We start from the raw sequence: 18,023 nt of genomic DNA on the forward strand, positions 1-18,023 counted from the left end.
TGGTTCTATCCGCTGTTCCAGATGTTGAAATATGTTACAGGACGCCGGGACAGACGCAAACAACTGAAAGTAAACTGTCACAAATGCTGCGAGGTCAGGAAAGACACAAAAATGAGCCAATTCAACCTTAGAAATTCGTCAACATCCTGACATGACAGAACCACACTGATTACATGATTCATCTGCATCCCATTGGCATGAAGCCAGTGCAGCCTGCAATAAAAGCTGACAGACCAAATCCCCTCGATCCATTGTTGGCGCTGAAATTCAAGCCCAAATTGCTTTCTTCTAAATTGCCACGGCACAAAATGTTCGTGCATTGGAACAGCAGTAAAAAGTAGCCACACTCGGTTTCATTTGCATTGAGTTATTATGGGTGGCTTTTACTCACTTCATCTTGGGTCCACAAATTGATCTGCACTGTTTACAAGGAGAGGAGGCAAATAGCTGCAAGTGACATTGTGTGCAAATACAAATGTCATATTGTTCAACGCTATAGTAGCGGACTGAGCAAGTCCCTTTTAGCTGTACTTCAAAGAGAGTCCACCTGAAGCAGATCAATAGTACAACTCAAGAGCACTTGTTCCAAAAAGAGAAACTGGTGTCGCTATTAATCAAAAGGGCAGGGAAGTCTTCAGGTTTCCTCAATATTCTTTAAGATTTAAAGACTTCTTAGCAGATTACATCACATCTTACGAGCGGTTATCATTTTGTGTGTCAATCAGGAGTTCTTGCTTCAAGTAAAGATGTCTGAAAAAAAGTTGCCTGGTTCAGCTGCTCAGACATCAGTGCAGTGCGAGTAAGACGTGTTAAAGGAATAGTTAGACATTTAGCTATGTGAGTTTTTTTCTTCTTCAGAAGAAGATCTATACCACTCTCATATCTGTACGCTAAATATGAGCAAGCCGTCAGTTAGCTTAGCATATTGACTGGAAGCAGGAGGAAAAAGCTTGCCTGCCTCTTAAACATTTAGAATTAACGCCAACCAGAAGGCCTATTGTTTGTACACTAACAAAAATGTAAAAAATGCCAAGTGCTGGAAAACATGTTAAATGAGTTATAAAGTGCCAGGCCAGCCGTTTCCTATCTTTATGCTAAGCTAAGATAATTGTCTGCTAGCTAGCAGGCAACAAGGCTAGCTTCATATTTGGCATACAGACATGCGTACAGATCTGACACTGATCTCCTCATCATACTCAGATTTCTGATTATCTAGCAGGTTAAAGAATAGTTTGTCGCCTGGCAGCTAATGTTGGAGTCATGTAGGATCAGAACGACACTTCCTTCACACAGACGCCGAGGGCAGGTGTGAAGAGGCCAGACAATGAAAACAGTGCAAGTTGAGTTTAGCAGCAGGCTTCCTCAAACAAACTAAACATGAACTCCTCGTCTTGAAAGAAGCAGCAGTGCTTTCTTATTCACTGTGCTCGTGTGTTGAACCCAGATCTGCCTGCCAAAGAGTTCTTAACAAGGAACATTAGCCTGAAGAACTGAGCCTGAAAGATTAATAGTGATACCACATAACACGAACTCAAGTATGCATTATATTAAAAGAGATATTCAAGGCATTCTCCCTTTTTTTTTTTTTTCCCATCCATCCATCCTCCCTTTGTACTCGTCTCCATCCATCCATCTGTTGTGTTTTATTCTCGTCATCACGCCTTCCTTCTACTCGTTTTCATCCCCGCTGTGAGGTAGAGGAGCTGCAGCTTCATTCTCATCTGCAGACTCACAGTCTGAACAGCGACCACAAGTCAGAAAATGAGAAAACAAGCAAGTAAATGAATCAATGAAATGAACGAAATGATTGAGTGGAAAATGGGTCCATTTCTAAAAATGAATTGAAACTTACATGAGGCAGGCCGGCCATCTTTCTCATTATCACACTGTGGTCAGAGTCACTGTAGATGTTCCTGTCCTGAGCAGGGTCGCCTGCTAACATGTACAGCTCTCCAGCATGGACGTCAGATACATTCACCTAGATGGATGATAGAGAAATACAATCTGTTACTGTCATGGAAAATGTCTCCAACATATTGTGCCAGACAAGATGGATGGATCTATCACACACACACACAGTCTGAACAGAGGAGAATAATAAAAAGAGACAGATAAGAGAAGATTTTCATGCTGTGCAGGTATGTCATGCACCAACCTGAAATGTTTTAGGATTGAATCCCAGCCAGAGAGTGTATCTATAGTCCCAGGAGCGCAGTGAGTACCCCATGACCTGTATGTCTTTGAGGTCAGGGAGGTCAGAGTTCACCTTAAAAAAAAGAACATTGAACTATAAAAAGAATTTTCAAACTGTAGAAAGCTTTCTGCAGCGCTGTCAGATCTACAGCTGCCAACTCATCCTGCGAGCCAGCCGATGAGCTAACGTCGGGCTGCCAAACTGCTCCGTTCAGAGATTAACCTGCAGCAGGTGCAGCACTCATCTGGATATGTATTCAAAAGATCTTGTGTTTGTAGCTGGTATGAGCGAGGGACACAATGCAAGAGGGGTCAAAGAGCGACAGTCGTGAAAACTGTTTCCATGACCTTCACTAATTTTGTCATTTTACAAGCAACTGCAAAACTCCATTCATTAAAAGTAACCGTATGACATATTAAAAAAAAATGTGCGTGCTTGCTGACTGGAAAATAATAGTGATTTAACCTTTAGACAAGCTCTTGAAAGCTTTTTAATTTGCTTTTCTAAACACTCCCGTCTCGGTACCTGCGGTGTGTCGGCAGGTCGAGGGTACTGGCTGAAAGATATGGCTTCCTCGTTCTCTCCTCTTTCTCTGTGTCGGAAGGTGTAGGCCAGGTTGTCTCCTTCTGTGCACAGCTCCTCCTGAAAGCAGGAAAACAGACCAAAGAGTGGAGGAGATGAATGTCAGAGTCACATAGATCACATTCATATCAGGCATGTTTGGGCCAGTTTTTACAGCGCGTTTACTTCTTGACTCATTTTGTTTGGCAATGTCAATACAATGCCATCTGAACCAACTGTACAAAGACGCCTGAAAGGTCCAAGTTCTGTTCTTGTGGTGCACTTCGTAGAAAACGAGAATGTGAAGTACGGGAAATGACATGAAAACATGGTTTCAACTTAAGACCAAAGGAAGCTGATAACAGAAGTTCAACGAGCTCAATCAGTGTTACAGAGACTGAATTACGTTTTTTTCCTACGCTTTAATTAACAAGTTTTACTTCACTACAATGGCGTGGAGCTAAATGCTAACATCAGCATGCTAATAAGCTCACAATGACAGTGCCAACATGCTGCAGGTATAATGTTTATCAGGTTCAGCATTTTAGTTTAGCGTGTTAGCATTCTAACATTTGATAATTAGCACAAAAGACAAAGTACAGCTGAGGCTGATGGGAATATTTTGTAGTAAGTATTGACCTAATGAAAAGTTTGATGACAGCACTACATGAAAAGTCAGAGAATCACTAAAGTCATTAGGACACATCCTCTGGGCACCATGGGTATCTGGACTAAATTTTGTGGCAATCCAATCCAATAATGGTAGTTGAGATATTTCAGTCTGGACCAAAGTGGTGGACCAACCAACAGACAGACAGTCGGACATTGCCTTCCCGAGAGCCTGCATTGCTAATAAACATATACAACAGAGTAAACTTTGCCACAAAAATGAAGTAAATGGAATACATTTCCATTCATTTATACCTGGAAAGAAACATCAGGACAAGGTTCAGGTGCTCTGAGGCCAGCCAGGTAGGACACTGTAGGAAAAACATCCACCAGCTCCACCACATTTCTTATAACTTTGTCATCTGGAAGAGAGAGAGGTCAGCCAATCAGAGACAAACAGCCACCGAGAGCAGGAATAGTCAAGATATCCACTAAAATGTACCAGACGCCCTGCTCTTAAATTTCATCATCATTGCACCATTTGCACTAGATGTAAAATCTGTCCGAGGCAAAATATCAAAGTGGATCCCTGTCTAAATACTTTAGGGAGCGCTCCGTGTATATCAAAGACTTCATTAAAGTCGAGTTGGCATAATAATACATGTTTTAACAAGGACTATTTGAGCAATTAGGAAATCAAACTGACAAGAAAGTTTCCTTTTCTGACTTAATATACATGGTGCTTTAAAATGATAAAAGAATTGTACATGCTTTGTGTTAATCAATTTGTTGTCAGTGGAGGGGCCTTACTCTTAAAGCTGAGCCCTGATTGGGTGAGGACATCAGCAAAGGGAAAGGTAGACTGCCCTGGCCAGTCACTGAGTGTGGTGACGCCAGGAACGTAGAAGATGAGAGGGACGCGTGTTGACACGTCAAAATTTGAATATTTAGCCCATTCGCCGTGTTCTCCTAACGACCAACCTGCAACAAAGACGCATTATGAAAGATGTTAGTTCAAAATGATTGAGGCAGGTGGGAAAAATAAAAGAGCTAAAACTATAAATCTGTCATCATACAAATAACATTTTAGATACAGAGGTTTGAGGCAATCCCTTTCACTGATGTCTTTCCCCAGTCATCTTATATTTGAAAATGATGGCATTTGATTGAGCTTTGCTGGGTATATATCAAACAGTCATGGAGAGGATTCACTCCAGCATCCTCCACTGAAGGAGACATTAAAAGAAATTGAGTTTCCAAGTCACAAAGTTTAAAAAAAAAAAAAAAAAAAAGGAGTAGGTAATGCAAAAAAAGAGTGGAGTGAAATTGTGGAAGGAGGTAATAGCACAATATGCTGTTACAACACTGCCATCTGGTGGTGACAGACAAGCAGAGCTGCCACATGTCTGCAATACTCAATATTTACACTCACAAAAACGCTCAACTTCCTGAACAATGTGCACAGAGAACTGATGACCGACATCCGAGTGTCCACCAACCATGATCTGAGGTGAACACCACCATAGTGCTGTCAGCCAGCCCCAGCTCGTCAAGAGAGCTGAGCAGACGCCCAACTTGAGCGTCCATGTAAGACACAGCAGCGTAGTAGTGCTGACGGATCCGCAGCTGGAAGATACGGAATAATATCAGTGTATATTTCGGGGAGTAACAACATGGGAACCAGATTATAAATAGTTTAAAAGTGTTGAAAGCAGCCAGTTCATACCTGGAAGTCTTTAGGAATTGGTCCATGGGGGAAGCTGATGTTGAGTTTCTGGACGTCGTCCCTCTTCCTCACATCCATCCAGGGATTGTAGGCCACAGGTGGAAGGAGTTTAGGGACATCGGGGTCAGGGGCCAGAGTCATTTGGTCTATGGGATATAGTCTCAGGTACTCCTGTTATATACATACAAATTTCAAATGATGTTAGATAAAGCCAGGTACACTTATACAATAACAGACGGATTTGTGACAATATAAATTATTTCCTTTGGCCCATAAAGCTTTTGCTGTTGTTGACTCTCCCACCATTTCTCAGAGAGGCCAAACCAGTCACATCTTTAAAAAACATCTAAAACCCATGTTTTCTTTGGCTTTGTCTCAATTTTACAACATATATTTTACGGCTTGCACACTTCTCTCTCCTTTATATATGGTCTTCTTCTTTCATCTCCCTCTTTAAAATACTTTGTAACTTCAGTTTTATATAAATTAAGTTTCTGGTAATTACAGATGATGGTTTCTGAAATTTAGTTGCAATAGTTACAATAGTACTACCCTGATATTACCCCAACAGTATTATTAGCATAATGGCCTACTATCACACCACTATTACCCTTTCATCAAAATATGACCCCATCTTATTACTCAAAGTATTACTCTAATTGCAAAGATATTCTTATTACTAATCATCACCAACCTGGAGCTCTTTTCTTTTTTTAGATAAATCAGACGTGGTGATTATTGCCAATTTGCAGCATCTTTCCTGATGACCATGAACATGTGGGAAGTTAAAAAGGACGTAGACTCTTCTGACCCTGGAGTGTGGCAGATGTTCTCAGATGCGTTTAGCATCATTGACTTTCATCATTCCAGAAACTACATCTTAATCTGGCCGAGATCGCCGTGTCCTGGCGACATGGGGTAAATCACACGCAGCGTGCATCACATGCAGACAGCGAGTTGGCTTGACCTTTTCCCTCTTTTCATCTCTCAATCTACACTTTGTGGGAAAGCTCTCCGGCATGCTGACATTCGTCTCATTTCCATCCGGCTCTGCTTTCATTCAACTTCCACTTCATCATGCGCTCGTCCTCCTTCGTGCCGAATTGCGTCCGCCATATATCTAGCTCAGTCCTCATTAAATTCACATACAGTATGCAGGTCTCAACTCTAGCTTTCAGAGGTTCCTTTTCTTTATTCTATTCCCAGGTTTTTACACATCAAAAACTAGCTCCTTGATGGGTGCAACGTTGGGCTTTCCCTTCATAAAAACATAAACGCTATCATTATCTACTGGGACTTTATGTTTGTTCCCTTAACACAATGTTCGTTATGGCACTTGTTCCTCACTCCTCCCGCTTCTATTCTGATCCCCACATGGTCCCTCCTCCATGTTAACGCCATTATTCATTCTCTCATTTGCTCAGTCCTTTGTCTCCTGAAAACCATGGATCTGCTTTTGTCCACAGCAGCACTGTCAAGCAAAACCGCGTCTTGCAGCAAGACAATGACCGTCACTTGTCCACTCGACATACTCGGCCATATTTGTGCCAGTGAGCAGCTGTTCATTTAAGTGCTGGGGACTAAGGGAATTGTATAATGCATCCCAATGAATTCCACCAGAAGAGTAGTTTCATCCAGTTAAGTACAGCCAATGAAAGTTAGTGTATGGTGTCTGCAATCCAGGGCTTTTCAACAGAGCTAGGCTGATTAGTCAGCAGATGTCAGCTTAATACAGATGTATCAACACATGTCAGCCGGTAAGTAACAAGACATTTTAGTACAGGAATGACACACAACGTATGGTTTAGGTCATTTACACAATTTGTCCAGACAGTGACAGGTTTATTTTTCAACAGTAAAATGTCCCACTAAATACATACTGATTAAAATAAAGAATTTAAGCTAATATGCACAGTTATTGGATTTTTGTAAATCAACATTGGTACCCGCCTCAAAAACCCAGTAGCTGTCTGGCTATAGTCTGCGGGGCCTCGCGATCCTTCTGACTTTTTGGGTTTTAAGTAGGAGGTCACTGTCTGAGTCACATAATGGTTAAACATTTATTTTAACATGACCAAGTGTCCAGCATTTAAATGACAGTGAAGAGATTCTCTTTTCAAAGTGTACTGATGTGGGCCGTTATCGCACAAAAAAAGCATGCAGATAGTTGTTTACACATCTACAGCATGTGACAGGAGAATGATTTGCCACGCATTGATGTTTTACACCGCACTGTGAAGAGCTGTGGAAATTAATGGATGACACCACATTGGTTCAAAATAGTGGCTTGGATACAGCGGCCTGATACAGAGATCAAGCATTTTCCAAGCCGATTCAAAAACAGGTGTTAACAAATGAACTAATCCAATAACCATAATCAAAACGAATGTTACATAACAGCAACATGTGTTGGAACTGTTCAATTTAAGGAGGACGCAAATGAATGACTCAAGAAGAAAAGCTGTTTCTGGGGGGAAAAAAAAGGTCCTCTGGAAGCCGGGGCAGAACGTTTTGTGGGCTGATGAAACCACAATAGAACTTTTTGGCATACATGCCAAACGTTATGTTTGGCCAAAAAAACAACACTGCCCATCACCAAAACAATACCAACTGTGAAGCATGGTGGTGGCAGCATAATGTTGTGGGGATATTTCTCATCTAACAGGGACTGGGGAACTTGTTAAAACTGAGGGGAGGATGGAGCCAAATAAAGGGGAGACTCTGGAAAAGAACCTGAAGAGGTCTGCAAAAAGACTGAAAAGAAGTCAGAAATTCATATTCCAACAGGACAACGACCCGAAGCACAGGGCCAAAGCTGCCATGGAGTGGCTTGCAAAGAACAAGGTGATGTTCTTGAGTGGCCAAGTCAAAGCCCAGACCAAAACAATAAATCCCACAGACAACCTGTGAAATGACTTGGAGGTTTGCTGTCCATCAGAAGAAACCAACAAACATCTCCAAGCCAATTCTTCTGTAAAGAGGAGTGGGACAAGACCTCCAAATCCAGGTGTGTCAACCTTGTGAGGTACCCAAAAAGACACCAAACATCATTAAAAAATAAAATCTTGAGTGGCACTTCTCAGTACACTTAAAAACAAAAATGGATGCGTATTCAAGTCATGTCCTTGCTTCTAACATTTGTGGTTGTCAGGTAGATCAAGCAGCCACTATGGACACACCCCCTGAGCATGTAAACATTAACTGTACCATCACTGCACTGAAGCCTGAGACAAGCACCTGCAACTAATACCAGTAAGTGGTTTTCACAATATAACTGTCAATTTAACTCTTATGTAACCAATAGGTATGTGTACAGAGGGTCTGCAGGTGTTGATATCACGTCATGTACCTGTGGTATCCTGAAGGGTATGTGTGGTTTGTGAAAGCCCACAGCCAAAAAGAAAGGATCCTCATTGTTTGCCCGACTCTTCAGTAGCCTCACTGCCTCGTCTGTGCTCTCCAGGTCAGGGAGGGTCCCCCCAGGCTGCTCGGTCACATTCACTGCACACAGTAAGTTGGCGTGGAGTTGACCATCCTCTCCTTTGCACATCTGGAAACAAGGTTTTTATACAAATCATTATATATTATACATGTGGCCTATTATAGTCACGTTTATGCACAGTTCCTGCTGAGATCTACAGTTTAGGGTTCCTGTTGGCTGGTCTGATAAACTGATGCCAGGAAGTTCACATTGAGTTTACCCAGCTACAGCATGCCACTTCCTTTGTGGAACACAACATGCAGAAACAAAGCCTGAAGAGAAGTCGATTCTTGCACTTAAGAGCATTGCTAATTGACGTATTTATTATGTTGGTCTATTCTGTACACACGACCATCTGTTGCATGTCTAGCCACCCTGGGAGAGGGTGGCTAGACATGCTATCTGTTGAATCTGTTGCTATTCCTGAGGTTTCTTCCATTTCTTCCCCCGTTTAAAGTTTCTGTTTTAATCTGACTGGACTGGTTTTCGTCTGCAGTGAACAGGAGTAATGTTGAAATCATTTGTAACTTTGAGTACAGCAGCAGGGTGATGCACAACACCCGAAGCAGCGCTGCGGAAAGGTTCGGCATCATTACGTTCTCCGTAGGAAAATAACAGCTTAAGCCTGATGGTAGTGCTCGAGTTTTATTATGATCATTAAAAAAGATCAGCTCCTCAGCTGGATCATATTTAGCAAATATCCGAGAGATGAAGGACAAGGCGATTTGGCTTCTTACAAACAAGTAAGAAAATCTAAAAGTCAGGGCATGATCAACAGAAAATGATTCCTTTGCATTCTGTTTTGAAATGAAACTCTTTTTTTTTTTACATGCGTTTAAAATAAAATATTGATCAGTCATGCTAACAAGGCTAATTGAGAGACCTGTGTTGTTGAAGTTTAAAGAAAGAATCTTTTTAGAACATGGTTTCTTTATGTGTTTATAAAGCCCAGGACAGATGTGTGTACCAAATAGACCAACATAGTAAAATTACAGTATGGACAATCAGGATGACAAAATTATAGATAGATTGTAAACATATATGAAGAATGGATCCAGGAGGTGTGAGCTTTTTGCCCAAATTGTCTAAAGGGTTTTTCTGTAATTGGACGTGAACTGGAATGAGAAAAACAGCCACTGACACACACTGCAGAACTGCGAGGCAGAACTGTACCACAAGATTCAATTGTCACCATTTTGTACAGCAGAGAGGGGAGGAGCGGTGTGGCACCACTCCAAGCTTTTTAATGTGCATTAAGTCAGACACATAACTAACGTAACACTGCAAGTGTGTAAGAGATACTCTTTCTCATTCATACCTTTTCTTTCTCATATCTAAACGAAGCTGGTTGGTAGGCAGGGATGGACCAGCTGTAGGGGTAGTCATCAGTGTGGTTAGAGGCAATACCTAAGGAAAGGAAATACAACACAACCATTGTTACTACTATACAATTGGGTAGACACAAAGATGTCAAGACTTTTCCCCAAGTACAAACTCATGCAGAGAGGATTATTCTCAAAAATGCAGCTCATCTGTGGTTCTTACTGCAGTTTCAGCGGAAACCATTCAGCAGCACTTCCTAAATTTGCTGCTGTGCCAGCATACTCTGCTTGTGAAAACCGTGCTTCGTCCCTCAACTTAGATTTTTTATTTAAAATGTATAATATTAATCTTACCCGGATGAAATACCTTGCCCACGGACATGGTGGAGTACCCTCTGGATTTAAAGTATTGCGGCAGAGTGGTGTAGTTCCCAGAATGGACTCTCCAGTACGACTTGAAGTCATAGAGCCTGGTGGTGTCTGGTCTGCGACTAGTTAGCATGGACGTGCGACTGGGAGCACACACAGCTTGCTGAGGGGGGAAAATACGACCTTCAAACATTTCAATGAGGTTATATGATCCAATTAGTCTCGCATCCAAATTGACTGAACTTCTTTGACAATTTCAGACCCCGAACACATACGACACAAACTGACCTGTGCATATGCATTGAGAAAAACTTGGCTTTTGGATGCCAGTTGGTCAATGTTTGGCGATTTTACCACAGAGTCCCCGTAACAGCCCAATGATGTCCGCAAATCATCTGCCATGATGAAAAGGACATTTCTCCTCTCTGAAAGCAAACAAGTTTTTCACTGTTTTACGGCTTTTAAATGAACCCAATTAGTAATGAAATGATCCTTGTGAACTGAGAAAAACCATGAACAAGGTGCTGTTAAACATGTAAATACAGCAACAAGTACAGTGTGTACTAAATGAAAGTTGAACAGAGACACTGGATAGCAAATACCACAGACAAAAGCTGAACAGAAACTAGCAGGTTTCACTTCAACTAACATCAAACTCAACACAATGAGCCTTCAAGTACAACTTGCTAACAATGCACCGTTCAATGCGTAAATTAAATGAATTACGTCAGTTTACTCTAGCCACCGCCACTAAATACATAACATAATAAGCACTCATTAAACGCTAATGTCAGCTAGTTACTGAGATTTACTGTTCAGACAAACAGACCAAATAAATCTACAAACCAAAACGATAGCAGCACAAGCAGTCTCTTTATTATAACGCCCGTATAGACTTCACATATGACATTTATGTTTTGCTAGCTACCTGTTCAACATTTACAAACTCTAACGTGAAGTTACCTCTTCTTGCTTCAACGGCAGGAGCCTGTGTGTGAAGAACCAGAAGGAAAAGCCATATTCGGACACATAAGTACATTTTGTCTTGGTGGAGAACACTGACCACGCGATATCCTTCAGGTAAAGTTTACTTAAAAGTCAGTCCCGCATCTCCCAAACAGCCCGGCATCCAAACAACTGAACGTGTTGTTGACGTCTTTAAATAACTTCCTGATTATCGCGTTGGCCGAATGCAATGTTTTCATTGGTCCACTCAGCAGTCGTCCTGCCCCCCGAACGCTTAGGATATTAGTTAAATTATGTGTCAATCATGTTTTAATACCGCTACAGATATGAGTACTAGAGCCACTCTAGTGACTACTAAACAGCTACAACTAGTCTAATAGATGACGGTACTCGGCAAACACACTGTAACTTTCAAATTCAAAGAGCTATTAGCAGGACCAGATACAGTATTCTCAAAGCATTGTATCGGCACTGAAATGAACTTACAATATATTAAGAATATTGTGGAGAAAACATAAGGGAAAAGATACTGCATCTATATGTACATTACCTAAATAATATATCTCTGCTATTGTTGTTAATTTAGCTTGTAGCTTGCATGTAGGTTGATTTGTAGAATACATCAAAATAGACAAAAGCACCTCACACTGTTATTGCAGAGATTTTAAATTATTTCTGCACCTGCTACTAGGGAGTAAATAGGCCGCCTATAAACGAGTTATAGTACAGAGACCAAATCTTTTTTGGAAAGATTGTACCGGTGGCTGTGTGGTTTATTTTGTCTAACTTGACACTGCAGTAGCTGAGCTATGAGAGACGAACCGAGGTCTCACTCTGCACCAATTGTAACAGCATAAATCCCAGTTAATTTATCCCTAATTATACGACCGGAAAGGTATATTAGAATAACAATACGTTTAAGAACTAAACACCTCGTAAACAAAACGGAACTCTCAGAATCACAGCTAAAGGATTTATGGCATTGGTAAATTATGAGAGACTCCTATGTCTCTATATTGACAAACATTGCGGTTGTCGTTTACACTATACTACGTGGTGACAGGAGAGAGTCTGCATGAGGCTCCAGGTCCACGTTTGCAGAGTGGATTTGAAGCGGAGTGAGACATCATCTTCAACGTAGACGATCTTTGCAAAGCAGCAACACGAAACATGGCAGACTCCGCGGCTAAACGTGAAACTGACGGATCCGATGAAATATCTCAGAAAGTCAAAAGGGCGAAAGCTGACAATGAGAATGGTCGAGGAGAAGATGGAAAGGAATATGAAAATATTCTGTCTGAGTTTAAAACATCCAACGTGTTGAGTGATTCTGCCCGGGAGAAAATTATGTTCATCCGCGGAAAGGTAAGGTTGTTTTAAAGTTAGCTAGCCAGCGCAACTTAGCTGTTGCAAGATGTTTAGCTAACAGCAGTTCTAGTTATGAAGCTGAGAGCAGTTATTGGTAGAGGGAAAGCTTTCCATTGTTATATTCATTCAAAGTGGTGTGAGTAGTTTTGTGAAGGAAATATGTAGTGTATACTTCCGGTTCGATATTTCAAAATAATAGTTTGCATAATAATGCTTTATTGTAAAGATGGATTTTACAGAAATGAGTATTCGCTTACGAAAGCACTGTGCATTTGTTTTATTTAATTTTTCACTAACCAGTCTCATTATCAGCACAGGCAGAAATGAAACTGTTGAACGTGTCATCACCAGCTTGCCGATCAGGAGGCTGTGGTGGTCCTGGAGAAGACTCCCATCAGGGAGGACACCCTGGCTGAGCTCTTCAGTGGCTCCAGGCTGAAGCTGGAGATGAGGAACGACATCTACAGCACGTATCAGTTACAGGCTCCCCCTCACCTCAACGGTACGCTCAGAAAAAGAAAAGAAAAACTGACTCAAGACATTGTGAATCCAGCAGCCACTCTTTGGCCAGCTAGAGGAAAGTTAGGTAGCCCGTGTGTTCCTGTTTTGCAGAGATCAAGACCACAGTGGTGTGTCCAGCCACAGAGAAGCATGTAAAGAAATACCTGCGTCAGGAGAGTTTCCTGGTGGAGGAGACGGGGGAGGACTATCAGTCCATCACTCTGCCCTACATTCAGGAGCAGAGTTTCAGCGTGCAAGTAAGCGTAAAGTAAACTCTTGCGTTGGCATTGTAATGCATACTTGTGAATGTACAGCAACGTGGATTCATTTAACATCACTCTCACCTCCCCCCAGTGGTTATACAACATCCTGGAGAAGAAGGCAGAGAGTAATAGGGTAGTTTATGAAGATCCAGACCCGGACGTTGGCTTTGTCCTCCTCCCTGATTTAAAATGGGACCAGAAACAGGTGAGAGACCACAAGTATTAGAAACCAGGAAGAACTTCCCCATTAAAGAAGATTCCGAAGATTTAAAAGCACTGGATAGACCACATCGTTTCTCTTCTTCTTCTTCTTCTTCTTCTTCTTCTTCTTTCAGATTGATGATTTATACCTGATTGCCATAACACATCAGAGAGGCATCAAGAGTCTCAGAGATCTGACGTCAGAGCATCTACCTCTGCTGCAGAACATCTTCCAGAAAGGAAAGGTGAGGTTACAAGGTTACCTCGGGGTGTCTTCTTGGAGAAAAACGAGCATCTACCATTAATGTGACTGTTGAGTGAGTGTTATAATCATGACCTTCAACCAGTTACGTCGCTGTTACTTTCCATTTTAGAGAGCATGAACGAGACGTAGCTCTCGATGATGAGAGACAAATTGTTGGACATATGTCATAATGTCAAACATGCAGAAAGAATGACAACAGCTGTTTTCACTGTGACTCAGGAGGCCATCCTGCAGCACTACAGCCTTCCAGCCAGTAAGCTGAGAGTCTACCTGCACTACCAGCCGTCCTACTACCACCTCCACGTCCACTTCACCAAGCTGGGCTACGAGGCGCCGGGCTGCGGCGTGGAGCGGGCCCACCTCCTCCCAGACGTCATCCAAAATCTCCAGTCGGAACCGCAGTACTACAAAACCCGGACCCTGTACTTCCCCCTGAGGGCGGACGACGGACTACTCAGCAAGTTCAAGGAGGCAGGGAGGCTGTAACACGCTGTACGCTCATACATGCATTAGTGGGTTCACACCCAAACTGTATGGTAGTGTTAGAGTGTTCCTTTTTTTTCTGTTTGGTTGACAAATGGCTGTTTTTGTGTACAGATTGGTTGCTCAGCTACGAATATTATCTCTGTGAAAGAGATTTTTCCGTCAGTGTTGATTCCAACAGCTCAAGTTAATAATGTTCCAGGGAAATGCAATCTAACTGATTAATAATCTCCAACATTTTCTGCATATTTTATACATATTTGGATACAAGATTTGTACATGTTTGAGTCTGACTCCTCATCAAGGTGCTCTTATAATCCTTTTCATATGATTCCAGCTTTCATTATGAGAAAAGGAGTGAACGTGTGAGTAGATGTGACATGAGTCCAACCAGTGGATAATGGATTTTCTCTCTCTCTCTCTCTCTCTCTCTCTCTTTTAACGGAATGTTGTTGACTGAATTAAATAATAATTTTTTTTCTACTCAGCCTCTCACTCTTATATTTGTTTGGAATGTGTGAGAACTGCCTGAGACCAAATCAAAATCACTGTATCTAAAGCAGACACTTTGGCAGCACTTATGACCTGCCTCATCCGTTTATTTGTTTTGCCGCTTTCAAACACAGACGAAATTGAAACGGCCAGGCTTTATGTCAGGTTTCACATTCAAAAGATCCAGTAACTGCTCACATGAACCACAACACTAGATGGCAGCGTTAACCCTGAAAGGATCCCAGTTTTTTCCACAGTGAGACTAAATTAATGTAAAAACAAACTCCAGTCTGTGGGTACCAATAATAAACTGGGGCTTCTGTTTGTCTCCCTTTACAACCAGAGAGCAAATAGCACGTTAGATTGCTATAGTGTTGCAGGTTGTGTAAACACAAGGCTCTCATTTTCCACCAAACTATATTTAACCTGACTCAGTTTACATACTTCTGGAGCTGAAGTACCATGTTTAGTTGGATTGATAGCCACAACGCCAGAGGTCACAAGTACATGTATAAACACTCCTCCTCCTCCTCCTCCTCCTCGTCTTCCTCCTCTGAAAGCTGACAGATAGTTCAGTCTGAGAGACACATGAACTGTGACAATCAGAACTACTTGTTTGGTAGTTTTCACTTCCTGAGACGTTCAGACTTGATGTATGAATACATTGTTTGTTAATATGGATGTTTCTTGCAGCGGACATCATTTTCTTATCTCATCTCAAGTCAGTTGGGCGGTGCTCCGCTTTGTGCTTAAGGTGCCTTCGCGTGTTCCTCGAAAAAATCTAAACTAAGTTAACAGGACCACACTTGTGAGGGAATAAAATAAAAATCTATTCCTTGTTAACCATTATATCCAGGCACAATGTCAAGGACCATTTAGTGGTCTGTTGAACCTTGAAAAGCTACAAGGTTCAAATTTGCCCAGGGAAGTTCCAGGTTTACAAGTCACAAGAACATCTTGATGATAGAGACAGCACATATATCTAAAACTATAAAAAACTCGACAATAGTATGATATTAATAGGATTTATGGATTATAAAACTGATTCTTTTTTTCTTTTTCTTTTTTAACTTCAATGACCACACAGATGTTTCTGTGACTAAATTCCAGTTTATCTCAAAAACGTTTGTGTTTTGTTTCGTTTTCGCCTGTGGTATCTATTATTCTGTTGCTTTGTGTCCATGTTTGTCTTTGAGTAAGTATAATTTCTTATTATTATAATTGAACCTCCCACAAAACAAATGCATTAGAAATAAAAATCATAGTCCATCTGCCAATTCACAACTGAACCAGCAGCCTGCTCTACAAAAGACTTGGTGTTGGGATATTACTTCTGGTCTGTCGTTGGTCTATATTGCACAAAGGTCACAAACTCTATGTGAAATGATCTGGTCCACAAAAAGTTATTGTAGAAATGGAGTATAAACCGGAACTCATTTTTTTTTTTTTTTTTTTTTTTTTTTTTATAGATTACACGGTTGTATTGTAACTTCTTGTTTACAAGGCTAAAGCTATAGCGTTACTACAGACTGGGAGTGCAGCCACTACAGGTAGGATGAAGGGGATTCCGAGCCGCCCCTGAACGCGGCACCGTAGAGCCGAGGACGCCAGGGCTGGACTGAGACAAATAATCCAATCATTAGTCCTCTAACAGCGCCGATGTCTTGGCTTCAGTCTCTGAGGGATGACTTCACTCTGAGGCCGTTTGAGACACAGCAGACACGGTGAGTAACCCTTTGACTGCTCTCAGGTCTGTGAGAGAGCAACTTTTGTCGTGCGCGGAATTATAATGACGTTTGATTGGTAATCGATACATGCGGTCGATACAGTGCCCTGCACCGCTTTTGCTTTTTTGTGGTGTGTGTGTGTGTGTGTGTGCATCGGCTGAAGTTGTTGAGTGAGTTTCTCTGGATCCGGATTCACTGGCAGCACCGGGGCGATGAAGGTGGGCTGTTCTTGGCTGTGAGTTCTTGGAAGTCCAGTTGCGGGTTTTATTCAGGGCATCTCTGTGATATTCCAACCGAGCACTGCTTTTGACACGATGTTGGATTTGTTAGCTCCTCAAACATGTTCTGTGTTTCATCAGGGTAAAACGCTGTCTGGATTGTGAGTTTGGTTCTTGGCCATTAGGCAAAACTTTGCCAGCAAAATAATGAAGTCTACTCACACACTAACACTGCTTTTATCATTACACCATTCAATCCCAACCTAACTGGTTTAGGTCAGTTTAGAGGCCACTACTTGTTATAAGTTCTTTCTGTGTGGATTTGGGGTCATTAAGATGTATTTCAGATTGAAATCTGTTCCACAATTACGTTTGGGGTGAACTCTCTTAAATTGGCTAATCTGCCAATAGGAACCTGGTTTTTATTCACATCTGCTTCAGTGTATGGATTCCTCCTGTAGTGGGCCGCTGCTTGCATATGTGTTTCCTAAAAAGTACATACTTAAAAGTCTGACTGTGTACCAACCCTCAAATTGTCCCTATTTCTTCTTTTTTATTTTATTTTAGAATGAGTCATATTCTGCCTTTTTATGTTCACAGTCAGCCTTTCTTCACCATACTGTAATACTGGGAGATCATGCACACACACACACACACACACACACACACGCACTCCCACAGTTTGACAGCGTGCGTATGAGCTTGGTGTTTGGTGTAGGCAGGTCAAGGACGGTCCAGATTAAACAGTTATCTTTCACTGTGTGGGAACCACTGTAATCCTGCACACAGACACACGACTGATTCAGAATAGAGTCATGTTGGAGTCATGTCGTCCGTCAGCGTGAGAGGATGAAAGGCCCTATTGATCTGCTGATCGGATCCTTATGTGGACATACTGGAGGACTATGTAGACGTCTGGTGCTGTGTGTTCACTATAAAGCCTCCACGGCCAGGATAAATGATGATGTTAGACCATCATTTGCAGTAAATCGAGTTAGCATTATCACGCTGGACGAGGATACATGAGTTTAAGGGCATCAGCGCAGGTAATCTGACTGAGAAGCTTGATAAATATGCCTGTGTGTGTGTGTGTGGACTGTCAACTGCCACAGCCTTCCTGATTAGAGGCCCGATCAGGTCATCTGTCATTGAACAAACCCTCTGAGGTGTTTCCAGAGACGTCCTGTTTACTGTTAACCTCTGTGAGGAAATCCTATCATGATAATTCACTGATACATAGTTACACAGTTAGACATGTGAGCTGTTGCTGCGTCCTG

At 41.8% G+C, this 18,023-nt stretch overlaps 3 protein-coding genes across 3 annotated transcripts in view; 2 read left to right on the forward strand and 1 right to left on the reverse strand.

Annotated features, from left to right (window-relative positions):
• Window positions 1-1,629: 1,629 nt before the first annotated feature.
• On the reverse strand, window positions 1,630-11,343 carry ids (iduronate 2-sulfatase). Its single transcript, XM_070913624.1, has 13 exons — window positions 11,226-11,343; window positions 10,551-10,687; window positions 10,248-10,425; window positions 9,890-9,978; window positions 8,440-8,640; window positions 5,091-5,261; window positions 4,864-4,990; window positions 4,175-4,345; window positions 3,680-3,786; window positions 2,720-2,836; window positions 2,156-2,266; window positions 1,853-1,978; window positions 1,630-1,736 (listed from the first exon to the last, which is right to left on the reverse strand). The coding sequence occupies exons 1-13, from the start codon at window positions 11,299-11,301 to the stop codon at window positions 1,656-1,658; spliced, it is 1,692 nt and encodes a 563-aa protein (XP_070769725.1). The 5' UTR covers window positions 11,302-11,343; the 3' UTR covers window positions 1,630-1,655.
• Window positions 11,344-12,396: 1,053 nt separating this feature from the next.
• On the forward strand, window positions 12,397-14,747 carry dcps (decapping enzyme, scavenger). Its single transcript, XM_070913556.1, has 6 exons — window positions 12,397-12,593; window positions 12,948-13,098; window positions 13,209-13,354; window positions 13,452-13,565; window positions 13,696-13,806; window positions 14,046-14,747. Exons 1-6 carry the CDS (start codon window positions 12,399-12,401, stop codon window positions 14,310-14,312), a joined length of 984 nt encoding a protein of 327 aa, XP_070769657.1. The 5' UTR covers window positions 12,397-12,398; the 3' UTR covers window positions 14,313-14,747.
• A 1,713-nt stretch (window positions 14,748-16,460) lies between these two features.
• Window positions 16,461-18,023, forward strand: part of LOC139291410 (CRACD-like protein) — a 41,309-nt gene continuing 39,746 nt past the window's right edge. Inside the window, exon 1 of the mRNA XM_070913428.1 lies at window positions 16,461-16,525. Coding sequence (XP_070769529.1) covers window positions 16,461-16,525 — 65 coding nt within the window. The remainder of the gene's footprint in view (window positions 16,526-18,023) is intronic.

This window comes from Enoplosus armatus, chromosome 10, assembly GCF_043641665.1.
Source record: "Enoplosus armatus isolate fEnoArm2 chromosome 10, fEnoArm2.hap1, whole genome shotgun sequence".
Classification (NCBI taxonomy): Eukaryota; Metazoa; Chordata; class Actinopteri; order Centrarchiformes; family Enoplosidae; genus Enoplosus; species Enoplosus armatus.